This window comes from Eriocheir sinensis, chromosome 51 (assembly GCF_024679095.1).
Source record: "Eriocheir sinensis breed Jianghai 21 chromosome 51, ASM2467909v1, whole genome shotgun sequence".
Classification (NCBI taxonomy): domain Eukaryota; kingdom Metazoa; phylum Arthropoda; class Malacostraca; order Decapoda; family Varunidae; genus Eriocheir; species Eriocheir sinensis.
Genome location: NC_066559.1, coordinates 9,013,184 through 9,040,373, shown reverse-complemented (window position 1 = coordinate 9,040,373; position 27,190 = coordinate 9,013,184). Strand labels below are relative to the sequence as shown.

Below are 27,190 nucleotides of genomic sequence, written 5' to 3'. Positions count from 1 at the left end.
TTCTCTTGCCGCCAAAACCCAGCGAGGCGTGGCGTGGCGTCCTTCAGTTTTCAGCCATTTCCTCGTGTCCCAAGCCTCCCACGCGGAGCCAAGACTCTGAAGAAGGAGAAATCTACCCAGAGGTGATGGCGGCGTCGCTGAAGACCCTCGAGCTGGAGGATTTCAAGACGTTTTACGGAAAACATTTGATCGGCCCTTTGCAGCCCTTCACCGCCATCGTAGGGCCTAATGGGGCTGGTGAGTGTGGTTGTTTATTTACTTTATTCTGTCTTTACCTGTCTTTTATTCTGTTAAAGGCATGATATACAGAGTCTGAGCATCAGTCTGGAAGTCTTCCCAAGGGTTTATGGTCATATGGCACCACTGCCTAAATACACTAACCCTTGGTCTGAATGCACCACGTATAAGGTTCCAAATTTCCAATGCACCACGGGCCTGGTCCTAATGCACCACTCCCAGTCTGAATGCACCACCCTTTATGGTTCCAATGCAAAACTTAAGGCCAGTTACTATTTTACATTTTCGCTCCTATAACTACTTGTTGACTGATAGATTAGGAACTGTTTATAAAGAACAGCTCGGTTTTTTTATTTTTATAGTGTGTTTACCAGTAGTTTAGGAGAACTTTCGACAGTATCAACACAATGCCTTCAGTCAGTAACAATTCTGGGAGTACAAAGAAGACATATCCAAGCCTTCAAGACATTTATAGTGAATACCACAAGACTTAAGGACTGGATTCGGAGGGGACTAATGACAGGTGTGTGGAAGGTACAGAGGGTCATGACAGGTGTGTGGAAGGTACAGAGGGTCATGACAGGTGTGTGGAAGGTACAGAGGGTCATGACAGGTGTGTGGAAGGTACAGAGGGTCATGACAGGTGTGTGGAAGGTACAGAAGGTCATGACAGGTGTGTGGAAGGTACAGAGGGTCATGACAGGTGTGTGGAAGGTACAGAGGGTCATGACAGGTGTGTGGAAGGTACAGAGGGTCGTGACGGGTGTGTGGAAGGTACAGAGGGTCATGACAGGTGTGTGGAAGGTACAGAGGGTCATGACAGGTGTGTGGAAGGTACAGAGGGTCGTGACAGGTGTGTGGAAGGTACAGAGGGTCATGACAGGTGTGTGGAAGGTACAGAGGGTCATGACAGGTGTGTGGAAGGTACAGAGGGTCGTGACAGGTGTGGAAGGTACAGAGGGTCATGACAGGTGTGTGGAAGGTACAGAGGGTCGTGACAGGTGTGTGGAAGGTACAGAGGGTCATGACAGGTGTGTGGAAGGTACAGAGGGTCATGACAGGTGTGTGGAAGGTACAGAGGGTCATGACAGGTGTGTGGAAGGTGTTTTACCCCCCTTGACTACCTACTAATAAATATACTTAATGACGAGACAAAGTTGCTCCCTCTACAAGTAAGGCTGATCAAACAAAAAAATATGAAGGATCCAGAATAAGAAAACCAACTGTAAGCAACAAAAGCTTCAGCAACTGTGGACAGATTATGATAACCCTGACATTATTACTTCCAAGTACCTGAGGAAATGCAGCAAATTAGCAGACCATGCAGAAGATTAAGTATCCTACTGTGCTCCAGTAACTTTTGTAATTTTCATTGTTCCTCAAGAACCTCACTTGACTGACAGTATTCAAACTTGGATATGATGGTTGTACTTTTAAACCGAAACAGGGCAGTGCAGTGTTTTAAAATACAGGGCCATAGTAATAAAGAATAATAATATAATAGACTTGCTGTGTAATGTTTCTATTTATTTATTGCTACATTCTGGTAACTTACATTTTATTTGAACTTTTTATCAATGATCTTCCAGACACCATAACAGCTGGTGAACAATAACTGATAGTGTATGACGATCATACTTTTTAATTGTGTAACAGGGCAGTACAACATTTTAAAATTTTAATGAAGAATAATAAAGACTTGCTGTATGATGCTTGTATTAATTTACTGTTACACTCTTGGTAACTAACACTGGTGAACGAGACTTCCATTTATTGCTACATTCGGACTAGAAAGTTTGGTGCATTCAGACTAGGCAGGTGGTGCATTCAGACTAAGCAGTTGGTGCATTCAGACTAGGCTGGGGGTGCATCCGGTCTGGTGCATTCAGGAGATGGTGCATTACATCCAACTACCTTGCCAAGTAGTCCCCATCTTTAAGAAAGGTGTGCGTTCTTCCCCTCTTAATTACAGACCAATATGTCTCACTTCAGTATCCTGCAAGTGTCTCGAGCGTATTATTATGAACAATCTGACGGAGTGGGGAGAGGGAGGAGAGGAAATTTTTGAAGAGTGGAAGTTTCCAGTACAGAGACCGGGCATTCCAAAAGAGCAACAGAGACGTAGGTGGAGGGTTCAGAGTGAAGATGTAGCGAAGAAAGAGATAATTGAGGGAAGCGTTCTGGCAAAGCATTCTGAGATGGAGTGGCCAGCGGAGAGGATGATGGGTGCGAGGCTGGTGAGAAGGGCGGCTTAGGAAGAGTGGTTAGGGTCCAGTGCAGTGGCAGCAACAGTGGGTGGAGGTGTCTGGAGTGGGGCGTGGTGACTGGTGTGTGGTTGTGGAGGCACTGATGTTGAGGGAGGTGCTTGCAGGAGGCCAGGGGTGTTTGGGAGTGGTGTGGGTGGGATGGCGACAGTTTCTGGGAGAGGTGCTTGCAGGAGGCTACCGGTGTGAGGAAGTGGGGCAGGTAGGATGTTGGCGGTTTCTTGGAGAGGGTCAAGTGAGGGAGGTGGATGGAGTGCAGGGTTGTGGTGAATGGGAATTAGGCAGATAGGGTCGCTCCCTGTGAGGAGGTCCTGTTGGGGCCTCTCCTGGGTGGGGTGGGTAGTCCTGTTGGGTGTGTGGAGGTTGGGGCATTCAGAGGCCTTCTGAACTACCTTAGGCCTGGGGTGAGGTGACTGTGGGGAGTTACGGTGTTGAGGTGCGGTGCGGGCTGAGGCCTGGCGTGGTGAAGTATTGTACGGGGTGTGTGCAGTGGTGGAGCATTGGAGGTACGGGGTGCTAGGTGGGTGTTGTGGGGGGGCTGATGCCTGGGAGGAGGAGTGGAGTGCCGTGGAGGTAGCAATAAGGCGGGGTTGTGAGTGGGGCTGTTGACTTTTGAGGTGTTTGTGGAGGGGCCTGCTGTCATCCTCCTAGGGGCATGGTGGGTTGGTGGTTGAGGGGGAGTGTGGAAAGACTGCTGTGTGGGAGGGGGAAAGGAAGACAAAGGAGAAATCAATCAGTTCTCATCAGCATTTTGTGAGTGGATGACCTGACCCCACCTGACCCAGTAACCTCACCCTGATCATACCCGCAGGTAAATCAAACTTCATGGATGCCGTGGCCTTCGTGCTGGGCGAGCGGCTGAAGGACCTGCGGGTGAGCAAGTCCTCGCAGCTCATCAACCGTGATCGCATGCACAGCGGCAGCGAGAGTGAGTCCGACTCCCTGCCGCCCTCCACCTCCGTCACCGCTGTCTTTGCCTTGCCAGACGGGGCAGAGAGAGCCTTCAAGAGGATCATGTGTTCTCGAGGTTCGACGTTCTTGGTGGCAGGAAAGGTGTGTGCGTGTGTGTGTTTACCTAGTTGTAGTATACAGGGCCCAAGCTAAATTCATATGGTCTTGTCGGCTTATCGTTACTTGTCCAGCTTTTCCGTAAATTGCTACACACGTTTTGCCTCCACCACCTTTTCTTCTAACTCGTTCCAAGTATTAATATATTTCTATAGGGAAAACTGCACATTTTTTTGCCATGTTATTCACTCTCATGTCTTCTCTCATTCCCTCCCCCCCTGAGCAGGTGATTTGCACTTTTAATTTCTCATAAACATACAGTTTAACTCTAATATTGAGTGTTAGGCGCCATATGACCGCAGTAGTTGTGGAGCCGTGACTCTCTTTTTCTTCCTCTTATTCTTCTTGTTTAACATCCTCAGTTTCCCTTATTAGGTTGGACAGGCTATGAGTCTTCTACTCTCGACGACCATATACTCTCTCCTCCCTGACATTCACTCTTCTCATGCCATGACTACACACTCCAATAAATCTCCTCTCCCCCTGCCTCTCCCTCCTTCAGACTGTACCATGGGAGAAGTACCAGGAAGAGCTCAGGAAGGTGGGCATCAACGCTGCTTGCCGCAACTTCATGGTGTTCCAGGGTACTGTGGAGTCCATCGCCACACAGGGCGGCCACATGAAGTCTGAGCTGTTTGAGAAGATATCGGGGTGAGTGGGAAGGAGAGGGAGTGTGAGTGAAAGATGGGGTAAGAAAGAGTGTGTGTGTGTGTGCGTGTGTATGAGCGAGTAATGGTGTGTGAGTGAAAGATGGGGTAAGAAAAAGAGAGAGAGTGTGTGTGTGAGTGAAAGAGGATGTACAGTAAGATAGGGAGAGAGAGAGAAAGAGCATAGTATCATGATGTAAAGTATGGGAAACAAGAGTAAGATAAATTATACATATAGAAGCTTACAAACTTGAAGAAACTATACAGGAATTTTTGTTGTTGTATCCGGCGCCCAAAACAATAATATGAGACCTAACAAACACGAATGGTACAGTCTACGTAGTTTAGGCACACTTATAATGAGACTGCGATGGACTAGGCATGTAGTATTATTGTTTTATTTATTTATTTTGTATCAACGGAGCACGTACTATAGCTGCGTGTTGCCCCAGTGCTCATCTTTGTAACATTAACCCTTGAGCTTGTAGTGCGGTAGTCTGGTAACATATACTTCCAGGTCTTTCGCTGCCTCTATGGTGGATAGTGGAGTATTTCCCATGTGGTATTGGTATGCTAGATATCCCCTCCCAAGGTTCATGACTTTACATTTTTCTTCATTGAATTGTAGCAGCCACTTTTTGTTCCACTCCTGTAGCTTGGTGATGTCTTCTTGTAGGAAATCCACATCCAAGGGGTTAATCCTTGCATGCCAACACACACACAGGTCTGGAGCGCTGGCCAAGAAGTACACGCACTGCAAGAATGCAATGGAGAAGGTCGAGGAGAAATTGAGAGCTAACTTGGAGCAGCGGCGGATGGTGGTGGGGAACCTGCATGACTGCCGACTCGACCTTAAGAAGGAGAAGGAGTACAAGACCCTGGAGGAGGCGCGAGTGAGTGGCCTTGTGCTCTGATGACCTCTTTTGGTTACCTAGCGTTTGTGTCCCAGCTTGCGAATGTTGCCTGGGTCCAGCGCTGCGTCCACCTCATCCACCAGGAAGAATGGGGCCGGCTTGTAGCTTTGGGGTGAGGAGAGGGAAGAGGGTTAAGATGGTTGAGGGAGAGTGGCTGTGGGTATGTGGGTAGATGGGCATGAGGCTGGGTATGTAGTTCCTGGGTGTGGGTGTGTGGGGGTAAAATTTGTGAGAGTGTGTGTTTTGGCATGTGTAGATGGGTAAGAAAGCTTCCTGTTATCTGGATGCATGTGGCCCAGATTGTGTATGTGGCTGGGTTAATGACAACTTGAAACATACGAGTGTGTGTGTGTGTGTGTGTGTGTGTGTGTGTGTGTGTGTGTATTTACCTAGTTTACCTAGTTGTGAAATACAGGAAAAGAGCCGTACTAGGCTTATGCTGTCCCGTCTCCATAACGCTTATTATCCAGTTTGGCTTTAAATTCATGAATCGTTTTTGCACACACAGTCTCCTTGTCAAGTCCGTTCCATGTTGTTATGCTTCTGTATGGAAAACTGCATTTCTTGATGTCTCTCCTACAGTCACTCTTCTTCAATTTCTTACCATTGCTTCTTGTCACACCTCTGTCACGTTCCACTAGGTCTTCCCTGTCCAATTTCTCCAATCCCTCTTGTATCCTGTACAATGCTATTAGGTCCCCTCTCTCTCTCTTCTGCTCTCCAGTGTTGTTAGTCCAAATTTCTCCAGTCTTTCTTCATAAGTATGTTCTCAGAGTTTCCGGTAATTTAGTCGCTGCTTTTTGTATTCTTTCCAACTTTCTAATTTCTTTCTTCAATCTAGGTGACCACACTAATGCTGCATACTCCAGTCTTGGATGTATCATTGATGTTATTAGTTTCTTCACCATTTCTTCATCTAAATATGTAAATGCTGCTTTTATGTTTCTAAGAAGATTGTATGTTTCCCCAGTTATCCAGTCTATATGTTTGCCAAAGGATAACTTGTCTGTTATGATCACTCCCAGATCTTTTTCTTCAGTTTTTTTCATGATTCTTTCCTTACTCAGAGAGTAGTTCCCTGATATTCGTCTACTGCTCTTACCAAACTCCATCACGCTATACTTCTCTTTATTGAATGTCATTTCCCATTTGCGTGACCATTCGCTTATTCTATCGAGATCTTGGCTCAGGGCTACACAGTCATCTTCATTAGCCACCCTCCTCATTATTTTAGCATCATCAGCAAACATATTCATATAGCTTGTCACCCCTTCTGTCATGTCATTAATATAAGTTACAAACACAATCGGAGCCAGCACTGATCCTTGGGGGACTCCACTCATCATTTCCTTCCAGCTTGATTTATTATTCCTGATTACTGTTCTCATTTCTCTCTTCGTCAAAAAGTCCACAATCCAATCCAATATTGAACCACCCAGACCTCCAACATGATTAAGTTTCCATATTAATCGCTTGTGTGGTACTTTATCAAACACCTTCTTTAAGTCCAGATACACACAATCTGCCCAACTGCCTCTTTCCTGTATTATATCAATTACTCTTGAATAGAAGCTGATCAGATTAGTTACACAAGACCGTCCTCCTCTGAATCCGAATTGGCTGTTTATTAATATACTGTTTTCTTCTAAATACTCCACCCATCTGTTTTTTATAATTTTCTCACACATCTTTGCTACTACACTTGTTAATGACACTGGCCTATAGTTCAACGGGTCTTCCTTACTTCCTCCTTTATGTATTGGGACGATGTTAGCCCTCTTCCAGTCTCTCGGTACCTTCCCTTGTGCTAGTGAGACATTAATCAAGTTGCTCAACTTTTCAGCTATTTGCTGGTTACACTCTTTTAGCACCCAATTTGATACACCATCCAGTCCTGCTGATTTCCTCGCATCCAATTCTTCCAATAATTTTCTAACTTTATCTGCTTATGTTTGTATTCTCTCCAGACCCATGCACTCTATTCCCCGGCACTGCATCTACACCTTCAAACTCACTCTCCTTTGTGAACACTGTTTGGAAACAGTTATTCATCTCTTCTACTATTTCACTTATACTATCAAAAGTTTTCCATTAACTTTAACTTTTAGAATCTCATCTCTGTTTTTCAACTTTCCATTTATGAACTTTTTTCTTCTCTTCTTACTTTGACATAAGCATTCCTCTTCCTTTTGTACTCATTCCATAGATCCATCCTTCTATTTTTTCTCCATTTGTTCCATGCCTTCTCCTTTTCCTGCTTGGCATCTACACACCTTCTATTGTACCACTCTTCTCTTGATTTCTGGCCTTTCATCCTTGGTACCCACTTTTCCACTCCTTCGTTGTAAATCCGTAGAAAGATAGCCCATTTTTCCTCCACATTTTCAGCCTCAAAAAAGTATCCCATTATGCTTCCTCAAAACGTTTCCCAAGTTGTTCAAAATTTGCCTTATTAAAGTTAAACCATTCTTTCCTGTAGTCTTTATTCCTGATCATTTTACCTCCTTCTCGTAATATGTACTCGATAAGTACATGATCGCTCTTCCCTATAGGGCTCTTATAGTTCATCTCCTCTATGATATCTGGCTCCCTGGTGATTATCAAGTCCAATCTAGATGGCTCGTCTTCTCCTCTGAATCTTGTATTTTCCTCCACCCACTGTGTGAGGACGTTTTCTATAACCAATTCCAAAACTTTGTTCCCCCATGAAGCTTCACTTCCTTCTGTTGAACCAGTTTTCCCATGACACTTCCTTACAATTAAAATCCCCCATTATCAGAATCTTATCCTCCTCCAGCAATTTCCTTAGGCAATCCAATGTGTCTTCCAGCTTCTTGTACAATTCTTCTGTCCATGAATTGTTGTTTGGAGGGACATACACCACTACGATATTTCTGCATCCTCCCCTTTGCAGTCTTATTCCCACACTCAAGACCTCCGCTTCCCCTTCGCCATAGGTGACGCCCTCCACTGTCCATTCTTTTTTCAACAATAGCTTCACTCCTCCTCGTTTATTTTCTCTATTTCTCATCCATACATTATATTTACCATCCCCTATGTTAAATGCATCTATACTACCAGTCAATTTGGTTTTCACAATTCCCATAACATCTGTTTTTTCCTTACTCAGGTAATCTCCTATTTCTAACATTGACGATATTAACCCATTCACATTAATGTATGCCACCTTCAAGCTGTCACCCCTTCCCTTCTGTACCACTTCCTTAGGTCCATGTCTATCACTCTCCAGAAAAACTTCCTTTTATCCTCTTCTGATCTTCCTTCATTCTTTTCATTAGCTTGATTCTTCAATTCTCTTATCGTGTTCCTTTCCTCCACACTTCTGTCCTTTCTTACCCAGACTTTTTTGTAGGTCTCTGTTCTTGCTAACTTCCATGACTTTCCCACCACTTCTGCAGCCACTTGAGACCTAAATCTAATTTTAACTGGTGTGTGTGTGTGTGTGTGTGTGTGTGTGTGTGTGTGTGTGTGTGTGTGTGTGTGGCATTTAACCCTTAGACGGCGGCAGTATTTGAAGAGTAGCTCCCCCCCAAATGAATGGTCACTGCCGAGCTTAGAACTGTAGGATAAATATAGTTATGCTGCATAATAGAGGTTTTAACTATCGTCTATATATAGATTCTACCACAGTCTGAAAAATGTTATATTTCTGCCATATAAAACTGACTGACTGAATTTTGGACCATCTGTATATGTATATAGTTTCACCGCCATCTAAGGGTTAATATCCATCTAGTTTCATTAACACCTGATTCTTCCACACGTAGGACAAGACCAAGCTAAAACTGCAGCTGTTCCGCCTTTACTGCACCAAGAAAGAGAGCAAGAACATGGAGAAGGAGCTGCAGAAGGTGGAGCAGCACCTGGGGGAGGTGGAGGAGAGGATGAGGGAGCAGACTGTGGTGTTACAGAAGAAGGTGGAGAGGCAGGCTGTGGCTGTGAAGGACCTCGTCACCCAGGACGGCAGCTTTCTAGACGTGGTGAGTGGAGGGGGGAGAGAGAGAGAGAGAGAGAGAGAGAGAAATCCAGATAGACAGAGAGAGATGGACAGATAAATGTTGACAGACAGACAGGCAAATGAAGAAACAGATTGACTGGCAGACAGACAAATGCACAGACATAGAGAGACATTTAGACAGAGAAATTGACAGCTAGACATAGAGACAGGTAGACTGACAGACATAGGGAAAAACAGATAGACTGAGAGTCAGACAAACAGATAAGTAGAAACAGAGAGAGAAAGAGACTGCCTTTCAAAATATTTCATTTGTTTATTTATTTATTTTTCATTCCTCCTTCCTTCTCTCCCTCCCTTGCTCTTAATCTTCCATTCTTACTTGCCTAATTCTTCCTTCTCCTCCATCCATCCTTTATATTGAATTCGCCAATCCCAAATCTTGGTATCTTCACTCTTCTTTCTCTTCCTCTCCTCCTCCTTTCACTTCTCCTCTTATTCCTTCCATCCTGATTCATTTATCAATTTGAAATATCCTTTGTATTTATCTCCTCTTTCCATCTGTCCTCATTTACTTAATTTTTCATCTCATCATCATCATCCCTCCCTCCCCTCATAGGAGATCGAGTACAACAGGAAGCGCATGGAGATCATCACTGCCAAGGAGGTACTGGCGGATAGGCAACAGAAGGTGGAGTCGTGCCTCAAGCTGCTCGCCAAGGCCACAGAGGGGCGGGAGGCGCGGCTCAGGGAGTTGAAGAAGTTAGAAGAGGAACTGACGGAAGTGGAGGAGCTGGCAACCAAGTACGAGGAGGAGCTGTCCCAGGAGTCGATGAGGATGGGTGCGATTTATTTATTTATTTATTTATTTTTATGTATTTTTATTTGTTTATTTTCACTAATTTTACTTCTTATTTTTTTCTACTTTTCTTGGTTTTATTTGATTGTGATTTTATTTTGTTTTATTTATTTATTGATTTTTTCTTTTCATCTGTTTATTATGTTTTTCCTCATGTATTAATTGATTGGTTTCTTTTATCATTAGCTTTTTTCTTATACATGTACTTACTACTATCTAATTATTTATTGATTTTCTCTAATATTACTTATTTATATATATTAGTTTTCAGTTTTGTTTCGTCGTGTCTTGTTCATGTACTAGCTTTTTTCATCTAGATAAGACTAAAATCTGTTCATTTCTAACTTTACTCCAATATTTTTTTCATTTTGACGAACCCTTGCCGTCCACCCACCCAGGCACAGATATACAGCTAAAGGAGGAGCAACTGAAGGAGTACCACCGTCTGAAGCAGGAGGCCGCCCAGCGCTCTGTCACCTACCAGCAGAAGCTCGACAAGCTCTCCCGCCAGCACAAGACCCAGCTCGACAGCCTGGCCAATGAGGAGCGCAAGATGGAGGAGGGAAGGGCAGCGCTGCGGAGGAAGGATGACGAGGTGAAGGAGGCCATGTGTAGAGCAGAGGCCCTGAAGGAGAAGTTGAAAGTCTTTATCAAGGTAGCTGCAGATAAAAGTCTGACGCTGAAGGTTAGTCTGTTTGATTATTTGTTTAGTTTATTGTTTTATGGCAATGGAAGCGGATTTCTGTTCATTTTATTTTATTTATTTTTTATTTTTTTATTTATTTATTTATTTATTATTATTATTTTTTTTTTTTACAGTGAGGTTTAGAGTGCAAGCTAAGAAGTGCACAAAGAGGGACGGAGAGGAAAATGCTGAGTATAACACGGAACTATAAGAGGCAGCATCATGGGTTAGAGACTGATAATGATAATGCCGTTCTTCCACCCTTAGGAGTACAAGGAGAGAGTCACCACACAGAAGAAGGAGATTGAGTCCATGAATAACCAGCTGGAGGAGGTGACGAAGCAGCTGAGTGAGGCCGAGTGTGATGTGGACCAGGCCGAGCAGCAGCAGACTAAGGAGAAGCTGTTGCGAATCCTGAATATGCTCTTCAAGGGAGTGTACGATAGGCTGGGCAACCTCTGTGAGCCTATACATGAGAGGTAGGTGTGACTTCATGTTTTCCATTTATTTATAATTTTTTTTAACTTAATATTAACTCGGGATTTTCTGTCAGCTTATACATGAAAGGTAGGTATTGCTGTCCTTGTTTTCTAACTTAGTTTTTTTTACCTCATTGCATTCTACCTTACTGCATTACATGACTGCCAAGACTACCACCTACAAGCACAGCTCACCCCTACAAGACTAGCCCCACCTAACCTCACCAGCCACTTTTCTTGACTGTATCTATCATATTGGCACTCAACAAAGCTGCCTCCTCCTCCTACTTCTCCTTCTCTTTCTCCTCCTCCTCCTCCTCCTCCTTAGTGCCAAACCTATCATCTCCTGGCACAGCTCACCCCTACACCTGGCACCACTTAACTACCCATCACAACACCCCACCCCTACACCCCCTTCACCCCTTCACTCAGGTACAAGATTGCCATCACTCGAGTCCTCGGCAAACACCTGGACTCCATCGTGGTGGACACCGAACAGACAGCGCGCCGTTGTATCAAGTACCTGGCAGACAAACAAATCGGCCGTGAGACTTTCCTGCCTCTCGACTCCCTCAACCCGTCACCCATCAGGGAGAGCCTCCGAGACATCCAGAACCCACGGCATGTCAGGCTCGCCTTCGACCTGGTGAAGTTTGAGCACCCCTACATCAAGGTGAGGGAAAGTTGTTTTTTCACAGCAGTTTGTTTTGTGTGTGTTATTTGTCAAGTTTTTGCTCTAATATGTTTGTTTTTTTATGATTAGTTTTAGTTTTTTGTGTGGGTTTGTTTTTGTCAAGGTTTTTTTTCCAAGTTCCTGTGCTTTATTTTCCATTTCTTTATTTTTGTGTTTTTTGTCAAGTTTTTGTTATGCCTTTTCTTCCATTGTTTTTTTGTATTTTTTGTCATTTCTGTACTTTTTTTTTCAGTTCCTTTTTGTTTTCACCAACTTGTTATTTGTTCAATGTTTTTTTCTTGTCGGTTAATTTTAGTAGTTTTTGCAAAGTTTCTCGGCAATATACAGTAAACCCTCAGTTATCCGGGTGCACCATATCAGACCCCGCCTGTATCCGGTAGTATTCAGGTATGTGAATTGGGAGGCGCAGAGTTAATCTCCACAATTATCGTTTCGTATCTTATTTAAAGTATGATGTTGAGAGCAATAATAGAAATTGTGGTTCAGAGTAAGAGAGAGTGTGAGTGTATGACGTCGCTCGCTCGCTGACAATGTGGAAGGCAGCGCTGCCAGGATGGCTCACTTGTCCAGCTTGGTAACACTATAGCAGAAAATGTATAACTGGCAACTTTGACCGCCGAGTAGAAACTGTGCCCGAATTCCGTAGGAGTGCCCACTCCTGCCCATCAATATCTTGTTTAAGGTCAGAAAATGCTTATTTATGTGTTTATAATAGATTAATTTATGAACAAACAGAAAAGGACGGTCTGTATCTCCACTCTTACAGCACTCTTGGAGCACTCGCAGTTACTGCAGCAAGAATTTCTTTTTCACTATGATAGATGCAGCGAACACTGCTCTCATTCACGTGGTATGCTCTCCCTACCACAAAGTAACTCATCCCGAAATGTAACTTCTCTTAAATCTGAATTCTTCTGCAAGGTGCACACTTTCTTTGGGATGCTTTCAGCAGATGTTTTGGTAGAAAAGTGTTGCCACTCACACTATGGCTACTTGGTGCGACAAGCGGGAAATTTAAAAATCATAAAAAAATTCATCCATGATAATCCGTATAAAACCGAAACCGTACTATTGGAAACCGTACTATTTGAGGGACGACTCTGTATATATATATATATATATATATATATATATATATATATATATATATATATATATATATATATATATATATATATATATATATATATATATATAGGTCAGCAGGGTTTACAAGCATTAATTACCCCGATAGGAGCGAATCTTAACAGAACACCCGCGTCCTTGGGGCTATGGCGGGTGCTGACCAGCCCTGCAACGCCCCGACAATTTTTCTTAGGTACAGGAAATCCCCTATATACGAAAGGGTTAGGGACTGAAAAAACCTTTCGTTTATCGATTTTTCGTATATCTGTTAATAAATATAAATAATTAAAACAATTACCATTTCCTGTTCCTTTACTGTTATAGAAATGCATTATATATATTAGGACAATCCCTCTAACTTTCACTACAACTCATCCGCTGGCTGGGATGTGTTTGATTTTCGTCGGGCAAAGGGGTTTCAAAACTATGCAGCTAGTGAGTGATGGTGAAGTGTGGAGGACTGGATTGGACACACTGCCTAATCTATAGACATCGGATGCAGAAAACAGTGGGCAAAACTGTATTACTTTTAGTATAGTCTGAAGCATGTCTTTCGTGAACCGAATCTATATATATTTTTCACTTCGTATTATCGAATTTTTTCGATGCTTTCCTGTATAGTCACTACTTATCGTTTGCAAGAGACGTCACAACGCCCATGCTTGCATGCACTGGCATTAGCGTAGATAATATAATATTGCAGAAAACAAGGTAGAGCATTCTCGGGGCGGCGGAGCAAGGCGGGCAGTTGGATGTAACCCGTAACATTTTTTTGGTTTTAAGGCTATAATGCATCTTTCCTGCACTCGTTTCATATATAGACGTGTGCACAGGTTTAAAGGGGTGACGTGGGCATAAGGACATGAGCTTAAGTTGCTCCGTTTGTGAGATAATTAGGATATATATTCTCAGGGCGAGTGGGGCGGGGTGGCAGCGGCGCCGCGGCTGAAACGTAGCTTAACCCATAACATATTTTTCATTTTTACGGCTATAACATATCGTTCCTGCAGTCGTTTCATACACATATGTATGCGCTGGCATGGAAGGCTGTCGTGGGCTTACGGGCGTGATCTTAAGTAGCTTCGTTTGTGCCGATGATATATTTAATGCGGTAGGCGAAAGCTGGGTTATCGGGTCCGTAGACTTAACCTACACCATATCCGTGTTTTTCCCATATCCGGGTGCCCGCGTGGCTCTATTAACCCGGATACCAGAGGGATTACTGTATGTCGTTTGTTGTCTCTTTATTATTATTATTATTGTCTAGTAGTTGCTCTGTAAACGTATTTTTTGTCAGCCGTCTTTATTTGGTTCTGTCAAGTTTGTGTTCATGTCCTGTAACCCTCGTCATCTTTGTCAAAGGGAGGCAGCAGGGCAGGAGGTCAGGGTGCGGCAGTAAAACATCTTCTATTGACCTGTAACGCTTTGTATTGCTTCTTAGGTCCTCCTCCTCTCGGTCCTCTCTTCTGTTTATTCACACACTTGGCCCATCAATGGTACTGTATTACTTAACTTTCCTCACTGTAGACACCTCTCCTCCCGAAATTGACCTCTCTTTCGGCCACCTCTTTAGATTCTTTTTGTGAGCAGCGAGTAGCGGGCTTTTTTTATTTATTTTTATTTTTTTATTATTGTTTACTTTTTTGTGCCCTTGAGCTGCCTCCTCGTAAAAAATAAAAAAATACACTAGTGCGCTATAATTTTCAGTTTGTTACTTGAATCACTTATTTTCATTGCTTTTCCTTGCACTTATTCAGTCATTTGTGCCCTCTTCTCCCAGCACTGCATGAGGAACACTTCTGCTAGCTTTACAGTTTACGTTCATACTCTCCGTGTAGTTCTGTGTTCTGTCTCTTTGGTGTGCTGTGTGTAGGGGGAAGGTGGACCAACATGTGAGCCACCCCGTATTATTCTCCCATGCGGCCTGGTGATGTTTGAGCCACAGAGGCGTCTTTCAAGGTGAGGAAGGAAGGTACTTTTTTTTTTTATATAATTTATTGTGATTATTTATTTGATTTGATTTATTTATTTATAGGGATGTACTGATACCAAAATTTTGACTGATACCGATACTTGTGCATTAATTTTTTTATACAACAATTCCAGCAGCTAAAAGACAATATAAAATGTTAAGAAAAAAAAACGCTACTCGTTTTTCCACCATAGAAGGGAAGAAAAAAAAAGTAACCAGTGGTGGCTTGAAAAAAGGTGTCCATAGATCCGTAGCCAGACGTGCTGACCACCACCACGGAAACGCATATTAACCCTATACGGCACGGCGAGGCAGCAGTGCATGGTTAACCCAAGTGTTAACACCCACCCCCATGAGTTTCGACAAGGGGCGAGGGAGGAGGCGCCTCATGAGGTCTAGTTGACTCAGCAAGGTTAGCTTTACCTTAATTTACGTACATTCAGGCAGCCCTGGCAGAGTACCCCGTTGTGGGGTGACCGTCTGACTGACTGAGGCAGGCAAATGAGGCGAGTGAAGGGGTTCCGCCAATCCCACTTTTTTTCCTTGAGCAGCTTCCTTTCCTGTAAAGAAAAATAATAACTACTCACATCAAGCTTGACAGACTAAAATGCCCCCCAAAAAATGGAGGAAGACTAAATTAGCTCCATCTCGCCACTTCCCTCTTAGGTCTAAACTATAGTCTGTTTCATTTCATCTGTCCAGCAACAAAGCGGGAATTTTGATGGATGTGGCACCTGCGTATTTCTAGTTCGTGAATGTGTGAAAACAAACTGTTGTGATAGTCATTCAAGCTTACTTTTCAATAATATATTTGCATGTTTATCATTTATGTATACAAAAAACAACTCAGTCGTTTGCATCAATAATCTACCATACAAACACACCAAAAGACAAACTTGTATCAAATAACATATAGTAGTCACATCATGCTCGAACGATTTATTGTTTTTCAAATTCATTGATTGATAGCTCATTTCATGTATATTGAAAGACATCTGGCTCTGCAAGTGCAAATAAAGGGTATCTTTATAATTTATTGCATGTAAATAATGATTAATAATTGAAATAACATGAAACGGTAAATAATAAGTGTTGAATGTGATGCTAGGCTATTTAGAATATTAGGCTACCCATGTTATTTACATGCAACACATCAAAATTCCTTATGTATTGACTTGCAGAGTCGGATGTCACTTTATGTATCGGATTGAGATGAAATATGGGTATCTTAGAGGCTATGAATCATTCGAGTATGATCAGACTATACTGTTTGATATACAAGTTCTTTGGTGTGCTCCTTTGGTAGATTATCGATGCAAATTGGCATGTTTGTGGTTCATATAAGTTTTTTTTTTTTTTATATATATATATATATATATATATATATATATATATATATATATATATATATATATATATATATATATATATATATTTATATATATATATATCACTGAAAGTATAAAGTTGATCTTCATGCAATCACGAACTATCAATGTGCAGGTGCCACATCTCCGTTCGCGAGTGGACAGACAGAATGAAACAGACTATAATAACTCACCCTCTCAACACCAGGTGGCAGTGCTGTACGTCACAAAGGGCACACTAGTTTGCGAGACCCCAGAGGACGCCATGACCGTCGCGAACAATCTCCTGGACGAGCACGGCAACAAGAAGCAGCTGAGCGCGGTGGCCCTGGATGGCACCTTCTTCTGCAAGTCTGGTCTGGTGTCGGGGGGAAAGATAGAGCTGGAGAAGAAGGCGCGGCGCTGGGGGACAATGAACGTGTTGGCGATGAGGAAGGAGAGGAACAGTCTGCTGGACAAACTGAGGAAGGCACAGACGATCGGGAAAGAGGAGTCCGAAATGAGGATTTTGGAGTCGCAGGTATTTTGGGGTGGGGAGGGTTTTGTGTGTGTGTTTGAGGAGGGGAAAGTTGTGTGTGTGTGTGTGTGTGTGTGTGTGTATGTGTGAGAGAGAGAGAGCTGAGGAAGGCACAGAGGATTGGTAGAGGAGAATCCGAGTTGACATTTTTTGTATCGCAGTTATTTTGGGAAACGTGTGTTTGTGTGTGTGTGTGTATGTGTGAGAGAGAGAGAGCTGAGGAAGGCACAGAGGATTGGTAGAGGAGAATCCGAGTTGACATTTTTTGTATCGCAGTTATTTTGGGAAACGTGTGTTTGTGTGTGTGTGTGTGTGTGTGTTCATATCCCCAAGATTTCTGTATGCCTTTTCCTTACAGTTGCATTCCTTACCAACTATTTTCAGGAGCAGCACCAATGGTATTTTTTGTTTAATCTTTATTTTGCCCTTGAGCTTCTTCCTTTACTGACAAAAAAGCAGTTATATTCAGTTCCTCCTCTTGAAAGTTTCTGAGTGTATGGGCCATATTACTAAACATTTTGTCGCTTAAGTTCACCTATTTGACAAGGCTTTCCTAGGACGATTGGGCATTTCCAGGAGTAGTTTTTTTGACCTGATGGTAGTTTGTCCCTTCTTCAGTACCATGAACCTAAAGAAACACTCATTAAAACTCAATTGCCTCCCTCTTTGACCTTTAGAAATAGTTGATGTTAGAAGCGAAATGGTCTTATAATACCAACCTATATTTCCACTGGGATGAGTCAAACATGCTGCGTCCCATCCTTTGTATGAATCCATTTGGTTGCGTTTGTGGGCCTAAGATTTCTTTACTCTCCGACACGGCTCTTCTGTGTATTTCTCTATTATGTCACAGAAAACTGATTCTCACTTAACTCTGACTCTATTCTATCACTGAAAACTAACATACATGAGGATATAAGGAGACCACAAGAGGGCAGTGAGTCACCCCACATATGATGCCCCCTTAGAATCAGTCACTTACCTTGTGCCCTCCCTATCCATGGCCCATATTTTGAAATGTTTTAAGGCTTATACACTCACATATACTAAGGTTTTCATTGAGCTTTTGGCTATTTTTATATGGGGTAATTACGCTCCTAATGATAGATTGACAAGGGTTCTGCACCATATATGTGAAAAACACTCATGAGAACTAGACTAATCCCCTTTGTGGCCTTTGGAAATAGTCGCCGTGAGGGCCGAAACTGTCTGGCAATGTGGACCCATGACTCTTCCTCACCTCCATTTCAAGCTTTCTATTGTACTCGCATCATCTCCTTAATTTGTGCCACATTTCTAACACAGGTCATGGGCTTGAAAAACCAAGTAAAGTACACTGCTGTTGAGGAAGACAAGATCCTTAAGCATATATCCCAAGTAACCGTGGAAATGGAGAAGATGGGAAAGGAATTGGAGCTATGCAACGTAACATACAAAGTAACGAAAGTCAAAGTAGCGGATCAAGAGGCAAAAATAAGCCAAGTGGAAACCGAGATGGAGAAAGTGGAGAATGAGGTCTTTGCCAGCTTCTGCAAGGAGATCCGCATCCCCAGCATCCGTTTCTATGAAAAACAGGGCCTCCAGGTCATGACGGAGAGGGCCAACAAGCGACTGCAGTTCGAGAAGCAGAAGAGTCGCCTTCAGAACCAGATAAAGTACGAGAGAAGCCGAGACAAGGACGGTGACGTGGAGAGGTGGAGGAGGGTGGTGGAGGTTCAGAGGGCACTAGTGGAGAAGGCCGAGGAGGAGAAGAGGAAGAAGGTGAGTCACTTGCTGGAGGAGGAGGAGGAAGAAGAGCACCAAAATTTATGAGCAGTGTTTAGTGGGCTTTTTGTGTGTGTGTGTGTGTGTGTGTGTGTGTGTGATTTTTTTTCCACTTGAGCTGCCTCCCTTGCTGTAAAAATAAACAATTAAAAAAATGATATGCTGTTAACCCGTCTACTGCGATTGGCACGGATTTTACCTTCACTGGTAGCCTGTTAACATATACTCCCATATCTTTCTCTGCCTCTGTGGTGGATAGTGGAATGTTTCCCATGTGGTATTGGTATACTGGATTTACCCTCCCAAGATGCATGACTACAGTTTTCTTCATTGAATTGTAGCAGACTCTTTTCCTTCCATTCCTGTAGTTTGGTGAGGTCTTCTTGTAGGAAATCCACAGTCAAGGGGTTAATATAGATATCACATGATTAATTTTATGTTTCTTGACATTGAATGAAACTTTGCTTAGAAGTGAGGAAAAAAAAATAAGGGTTATGTGGGTATTTTTTTCTCATTTATCTTCATGTTAAACCGTCATTCCTCTATGTAGCCAAAGGTCAGGTCAGTGTTATGTACCTTCTTGATGACATAAAACCATCATCATCACTACCACCACTATTGCCTTATAAGTAAGTCATCATATAAGGTATAACAACAAAGCCAAAATAATCAGCCAACATTTGAAGTAACCCACCACTCATCCCTTCTCATTCTCTCTTCTCCCTCCTTCTCTCATCACCGCCATCTTGCACTATATAAATTACCATATAAAGAAAAATAACAAGGCCAAATGAACCTCCATCCCTTCTCCTCTCTTCTCGCAGGCTAAGGAGGCAGAGGAGCTGATGAAGGCCTTTGCCAGGGAGAAGGCCAAGAGGGTGGACAAGGCAAAGGTGGTGCAGGAGACGGATGAGGAGGTGGAGCTGGCCCAGGAGAAGGCAAGGAAGATCGGGAGGGAGAGGGCAAAGGTGGAGCAGAAAGTATTGGCCTGTAAGCAGAAGATGAAATCCTTGGAGGTGGAGAGGTAAGTGGTGGAGGGGAAGAGAGAGATTTAAGATGATTTACATAGAAAATCAGACCACACAGACCCCATGGTCCAGACTAGGTGGTCTGTCCTTAAACCTTAGTGATTTTACATTAATCAGAAGGCTCCAAAATGTTGCATTTCAACTCTAGTTGATATTAAGTTGAAGGAAGTGAGATGAAGAGCCAAGAGAAAGACCGTCATACAGATAAATATTGAGGCAGATAAAAGTTAGGTTAAAAATGTATGCAGTTAAGAAGTTGGTGAATGTTAAGTTGAAAAATAAAAGTAGATGTGATAATAGGGGTATAATGGGATGCTGTAGGAATGTCAGGCGATGAAGATGAAAGACAGACAGTCAGAGTTGAGGGATGTTAGGGAAAAAATGTATGCAGTCAATAAGGAAGTGGTTGTTGCGTTAGTAGTGAAGGGAAATGTCAGATGACAAAGATGCAAGAGTAAATCTAGAGGAGGTTTAGGCGATGAAAATTGGATGGATACGGACATGGTAGCAAGACCACAGCACAACCACGACTCACACCCCGTAAACCACCCCATACAGGCTCAACATTCTGAAGTATTGCCACATCAAGGACATTGATCTCCCCCTCAAGCGTGGCAGCCTCAAGCACGTAGCACTGCGGGAGGGGGCACCTCTGAGCTCCTCCAGCACGCAGTTCTCCTCCTCCTCCCTTGAAACGCCCTCCTCACTGTTGAATATGCAGGTGGGTGGTGGAAGAATTCTGAGCATGTCAATTTGTATTCCATTTTGTATTCATGCATGTCAGAGAAACAGCCAGTCAAGAAAGATCAATTGAGGTCTTGAAAATTGGAAAACACAAGAATATTCACCAGGCGATGGATGTCAGGGAAGAAGATGATTGAGTAAGCTCAGTTAGGGTCTAGAAAATGAAATACATGAGAAGATATAGTGCAAAATAAAGCTGATTTGGATTTGAATTATAAACTTTCCCTGCTATACAATTTATGTTTATTTATTCATTTATTTTGTACATTTATTTACTTTATATACATCAGCTTAATCAATTTTCTTGTTTAGCTTTTTTGCCAACGAGAAATAATTAACAGGTAGCTCCCAAGAACCAGCTGTTTACCTCCTGCCCTCCACAGCCATAAATCTAACCTCTCTTCTGTCATTTCAGTCATATATGCATTAATTACATATCTTCTTCATTTGTTTTATTCACCCACCACCCCTATATTTTAATTTTCTTGCCTAATAACAGCTTAATGATTTGTTGTTTGTTCTGCATATGACTTAAACTCTTTCAGGAGGAGAGTATCAAGACCCCTCAATCTCCACCCGAAATTGACCTCTCCTTTGCCCTCTTGTTCTTTTTTCTTTTGTTGGAGCAGTGTTTAGCAGGCTTTATTGTTGCTGTTTTTGTTTAACCCGTCTGCTGTGATTGGCACGGATTTCGCCTTCACTGGTAGCCTGGTAACACATGCTCCCAGGTCTTTCTCTGCCTCTGTGGTGGATAGTGGAGTGTTGCCCATGCAGTATTGGTATGCTGGATATCCCCTCCCAAGGTGCAGGACTTTACATTTCTCTCCATTGAATTGTAGCAGCCACGTTTTGCTCCACTCCTGTAGTTTGGTGATGTCTTTTTGTAGGAAATCCGCAGTCAAGGAGTTAATGCCGTTGATCTAAAAAAAAAAGGTCTGCTTCATTAGTTCAGTTCATCCATTATCCTATTTTTAAACTTCCTTTCATAATAACAGCTGTGTGATAACTTATTGTTTTTCTTTGCATTCATTTCATATCCGCCTAATGTCAGCCATAAAACTAATTAACCTCCATATGATCCTCTTTGTCATATATTCATTCATCACATATATGCCTTTTTTTTTTTTCATTTCAAGCAATGCCCTTCTTTTAAACTTTTCCATAATAACAGCCAGATTTATTTATTTATTTATTTATTATTATTATTTTTTTTTTTCCATAACATTTCCACTTCTTCCTTCCCCTCCCTCTCTCTCTTCTTTCTTTAACTCATGTCTTCGTTTTTGTTTACACTCAACAATCAATTCCTCAGTCTCCCTTTCCGGTCTACTCCCACTCACTAGTATTCTCCATTATGCCCTCTAAGTATACATCGTCTAGTCCACCCACTAACCTCCGCCACTCCCTTTCAGGCCTGTGCATTCTTCTTTACAACCACTCTCTGTGTCCGCTCTTCCGATTCTGTCTCTACCTCTCTCTCCATCTGGAAATCCTCTCCACCACCTCACTTTTCCACATTGTCATTCACTACCATATTTTTATCTTCCTTCTGTAACAGCAAAGATAATTCATTGTTTTCCCCTACACACACACACACACGTGCGCAGGGAGGTGAGGCGGAGATCGAGGTGGACTTTTCCTCCCTGTCCAACGCGCTGAAGAAGGTGGAGAACGAGGAACACCAGAAGGCATCGGAGAGTCTCATTCAGCTCAAAATTAGGTCGTTGGAGAAGATCCTCTCATCCATGCATGTAAGTAATGTAACAGGTTGGTGCTAACAGGTGAATGGTGACACAGGACAGATGAGAAGAAAGTGAGGAGATGGTTGTAGATCTCATTTGTAGCAGAGTTATGCCAGCCATTTAACCCATTCACAGGTAGCCTGGTAACATATACTCCCAGGTCTTTCTCTGCCTCTGTGGTGGATAATAGAGTGTTTCCCATGTGGTATTGGTATGCTGGATATACCCTCCCAAGGTGCAGGACTTTACAGTTTTCTTCATTGAATTGTAGCAGCCACTTTTTGTTCTATTCCTGTAGCTTGGTGATGTCTTCTTGTAGGAAATCCGCAGTCAAGGGGCTAAGAGGTCATTTGAAGGGTTGCTGTGGCCATGTCAGAAGAGAATTTTTCCTTTTCACATCTTTGTTGATTAATTACATGCATGCTTCTATTTGGGTTCTCACATCGGGGGGGGGGGGTCGAGCAGAGGTATCATAGTGAAATAGGGTCAGAGTTAAGATTGAGGTCCATTGCTTTAACAGTATTTATTTATTTATTTATTTTTCCCCTTCCCCTGTCCACTAAATATTTCAGCACTCATTTTCTCCTCCCCTGATATGGTCACTTCACAGTTGGAATGGTGCATGTAAATTAGTGAGTATGCCCTATTTACATAATGAAATACCACCTCACACACACACACACACACACACACACATTTGATAAAGTTTCACATAAGAGATTGCTTTGAATATCAGAAAATAGAGGAGGATTGGAGAGAAAAATGACAGAATGGATGAAATAACCTAACCCATTCCCACACACACACCTAACATCCTTTCCCCGCCCACCCCCTCAGCCGCCCAGCAAGAACACAAGTGAGCGGATGGAGCAGGCCACGGATCACATGCGGGATATGAAGTTACAACTGAAGGAGATTCAGCGGCAGGCCAGCGACGCCAAGAATGCCTTCGAGGAGGTGAAGCAGCGCCGTTACGACCTCTTCATGGACTGCTTCAACACCGTGGCTGCCAAGATCGATGAGGTGTATAAGGTGGGTCAATGTTTTTAACCCGTCCGCTGCGATTGGCATGGGTTTGGCTTTCACAGGTAGCCTGGTAACATATACTCCCAGGTCTTTCTCTGCCTCTGTGGTGGATAGTGGAATGTTTCCCATGTGGTATTGGTATGCTGGATTTCCCCTCCCAAGGTGCATGACTTTACATTTTTCTTCATTGAATTGTAGCAGCCACTTTTTGCTCCACTCCTGTAGTTCGATGATGTCTTCTTGTAGGAAATCTGCAGTCAAGGGGTTAACTATCTTTTATAAATATAGATAACTAAGAGTAAATACCATACATGACCTATTCTTGGTGCAGGGGCTGTGTCAGAGCAACCAGGCTCAGGCCCTTTTGGAGACAAGTAACCCCGAGGAGCCTTACCTTGGCTCCGTCATCTACCACTGCATCCCGCCAGGCAAGCGCTGCCAGGGCATGTGCAGCCTGTCGGGCGGGGAGAAGTCTGTGGCCGCCCTCGCTTTCCTCTTCGCCCTTCACAGGTAAGAGAGTGGCATTAGTCAGATAATCACCATGTTCTCAAACTTATCAGCATCCGAGCACAGACATTTGACAAGGCTTTACTTATGGGCATTTCCTTGGGCAGTTTTCTCACACGTGTTCCCAGCTTTCACTAACCAAGTCACATGCATTCATTTTCTCCTCCCCTGATACAGTCACGTCTCAGTTGGAATGACACATGTAATTAGCGAGTATGCCCTGTTTACATAATGAACTATCACCTCACACACACACACACACACACACACACAGCAAGCACACACACAAAGCAGCATTTACATATTTAGATGAAGAAATGGTGAAGAAACTAATAACATCGATGATACGTCCAAGACTGGAATATGCAGCATTAGTGTGGTCACCTAGATTGAAGAAAAATTAGGAAGTTGGAAAGAATAAAAAGAGCAGCGACTATAATACCGGAAACTCTGAGAGAACATACTTATGAAGAAAGACTGGAGAAATTGGGACTAACAACACTGGAGAGCAGAAGAGAGAGAGGGGACCTAATAGCATTGCACAGGATACAAGAGAGATTGGAGAAATTGGACAGGGAAGACCTAGTGGAACATGACAGAAGTGTGACAAGAGGCAATGGTAAGAAATTGAAGAGTGACTAGGAGAGACATCAAGAAATACAGTTTTCCAAACAGAAGCATAACAACATGGAACGGACTTGACAAGGAGACTGTGTGTGCAAAAACGATTCATGAATTTAAAGCCAAACTGGATAATAAGCGTTATGGAGACGGGACAGCATGAGCCTAGTACGGCTCTTTTCCTGTATTTCACAACTAGGTAAACTAGGTAAATACACACACACACACACACACACACACACACACACACTCACTCACGCTCGTATGTTTCAAGCTGTCATTAACCCAGCCACATACACAATCTGGGCCACGTGCATCCAGATAACAGGAAACTTTCTTACCCATCTACACATGCCAAAACACACACTCACAAATTTTACCCCCACACACCCACACCCAGGAACTACATACCCAGCCTCATGCCCATCTACCCACATACCCATAGCCACTCTCCCTCAACCATCTTAACCCTCTTCCCTCTCACCCAAAAGCTACAAGCCGGCCCCATTCTTCCTGCTGGATGAGGTGGACGCAGCGCTGGACCCAGGCAACATTCGCAAGCTGTCCAAGAACATTATTCAGCTGAGGCAGAACGTGGCAGTCGTGGTCATCTCGCACCGCCTCGACCTCTACCACAAGGCTGATGCTCTCTTCGGGATCACCTACGATGTAAGATGCCACTGTTGTTTGTCCTTTTCTTTCTAGGTGATCTGTTGTGTATGTAACGTTTCTTCATGGTGTCAATTTTTGGGGTGATTTGGTCTGTTCTATTTTATTTCAATGTAAGATGTTGCTGCTCTTTCTCTTGTTTGTCATTTTCTTTCCATCTTGGTGATCCTTTCTTCTTTATTTATTGTTTCACCTCTTCATATCCTCGTGTGTTCGAACAGATGGTGAATGACTACGCCCGCAGCAAAGTGTTCTCCCTGGACCTCACGCAGTACAGGAAAGACAGAAGTTGGAGGCCCAGTGATGGGGAAGATGGTGGTGAGACGCCCACCAATGGGAGACAGCGACAGACAGCGCAGTGATAGGAGAGACAGGGGTGATCAAGGTGCCCACCGACAGGAGACACAGCAACAGCCAGCGCAGCGATAGGAGAAGGCGGAGGGATGAGAGACGCAAGGATGGGCGAGTCAGTGATGAAATACACAGCGCAGGGACACACAGCGACAACCAGCGCAGGGATAGGAGGAGGTATAGGGATGGGAGGGACAGTGATGAAATACACAGCGCAGGGACACACAGCGACAACCAGCGCAGCGATTGGAGGTATAGGGATGGGAGGGACAGTGATGAGATACACAGCACTGGGACACACCAAAATACTTTAACGGAATCTGATTTCAGGTTTGCTAAGTATCATTGCTTTTTCAGTGCCCTGCTTATGTTTCAGAGATGCAAGATAAGTAGCAATAAAGAGAAGTTAGCAGAGATTTTCTTTACATCATCTGTTCATCACTTTTTCTTTCTTTATTTCACATATTTCTTTAGTTTTTTTTCTGTTCTTTTTGGATTGCACAGGGTGGCAGGTGACCCGTGTGTTGGCTCCCTCCCTGGCCCACTGCTGCCCACTCGTTGAAGTTGTGGACAGCGTTTAAACTTTTTACAAACTGTTTCTGTTAATGGATTAGATTGTGGCGCAGGTTATGCTATTGGCAGTATCTCTATAGACGGATTATAGAGTGTAGCAGAGGTTATGTTGACAATTTCTTTATAGATGGATTATAGATTGTAGCAGAGGTTATGCTGTTGACAATTTCTTCACAGGCGAATTATATAGATTGTGGCAGAGGTTATGCCTTTCACAAACTGCGGATGGTTATTTTTGCTCTAATTTTCGTTGGTGTGAATGTCTAAAATTTGCAGAAGGATTCACTATGTTTGTTATTTGTTTACTTATAGATTGTACACTTTATTTATTTGCTCTCATTGGAAGTTCGACTGATATATTTTTGTAAGGAAAGGTATATTTTTATAGTGGTCCGGACGTCAGTGATGGTCGTGGTGTTAGGCGATCCTCCAGTCTAGACCATACTTTTTTTTTCTCTACCTCTGTGTGATTCTTTAGTCTCTTGCCTTCCTCTTTTTTTCTTTCTCTGCCTTTCTCTTTTCTCTGCATTTTTCTTTTTTCTCTCCCTTTCTCTTTCCTTGCCTTTCTCTTTCTCTACCTTTCACTTCTTTCTCTACCTTTCTTTCTTTACTCTGCCTTTCTTTACTCTTTCTATTTTTTCTCTGCCTTTCTCTTCTTTATCTTCCTTTCTTTTTTCTCTTCCTTTCTTTTTCTTCTTCCTTTCTTTTTCCTCTCCCTTTCTTTTTCCTCTGCCTTTCTCTTCTTTAGCTTCCTTTCTTTTCTTTATCTTCCTTTCTTTTTTCTCTTCCTTTCTTTTTTCTCTGCCTTTCTTTTTTCTCTGCTCTTCTCTTTATCCTCCTTTCTTTTTTCTCTTCCTTTCTTTTCTTTATCTTCCTTTCTTTTTTCTCTGCCCTTCTCTTTCCTCTGCCTTTTTCCTCTGCCTCTCTTTTTCCTCTGCCTTTCTCTTTTCTCTGCCTTTCTCTTTTCTTTGCCTTTCTCTTCTTTCTCTTCCTTTCTTTTCCTATGCCTTTCTCTTTTCTGTCTTTCTGATTCTTTAGTCTGTCTTATTTTTCTCTGCCCTTCCATTGTTTCTCTCCCTTTCTGTAATCCTCTAGTTTCTGCCTTCCTGAGATCCTTTAGTCTGTGCCTTTCTTCTCTTTTCTCCCTTTCTTTAATTTTATAGTCTTCCTTTTTTCTCTGCATTTCTCTCTTTCTCTTCTCTGCCTCTCTGCAATCCCGTAGTCAATATTTCTCTTTTTCTTTTCTGTCTTTCTGCGGCTCTTTAGTTTCCGCCTCCCATTTTTTTCTATTGGTATTCTCTTTTTCTACCCCCCCCCCTCTTCTTTTTCCTCTACTCTCTCAGCTCTATACATCATCCATA

At 42.9% G+C, this 27,190-nt stretch overlaps 1 protein-coding gene across 1 annotated transcript; it reads left to right on the top strand.

Annotated features, from left to right (window-relative positions):
- On the top strand, positions 1-26,208 carry LOC126982645 (structural maintenance of chromosomes protein 1A-like). Its single transcript, XM_050834854.1, has 18 exons — positions 1-237; positions 3,313-3,554; positions 4,072-4,220; positions 4,941-5,109; positions 8,919-9,131; positions 9,726-9,948; positions 10,364-10,650; positions 10,918-11,129; positions 11,562-11,802; positions 16,496-16,807; positions 18,110-18,565; positions 19,393-19,592; positions 20,155-20,317; positions 21,948-22,091; positions 22,920-23,114; positions 23,440-23,618; positions 24,728-24,905; positions 25,127-26,208. The coding sequence occupies exons 1-18, from the start codon at positions 126-128 to the stop codon at positions 25,265-25,267; spliced, it is 3,816 nt and encodes a 1,271-aa protein (XP_050690811.1). The 5' UTR covers positions 1-125; the 3' UTR covers positions 25,268-26,208.
- Positions 26,209-27,190: the final 982 nt, after the last annotated feature.

Bases quoted from the DNA above. Each gene is read 5' to 3' on its own strand.
- LOC126982645 (XM_050834854.1), top strand. From the start codon at position 126: ATGGCGGCGTCGCTGAAGACCCTCGAGCTGGAGGATTTCAAGACGTTT. The intron at 10,651-10,917 runs GTTAGTCTGTTT...TTCCACCCTTAG, and splicing joins ATAAAAGTCTGACGCTGAAG to GAGTACAAGGAGAGAGTCAC. The intron at 24,906-25,126 runs GTAAGATGCCAC...GTGTTCGAACAG, and splicing joins TCTTCGGGATCACCTACGAT to ATGGTGAATGACTACGCCCG.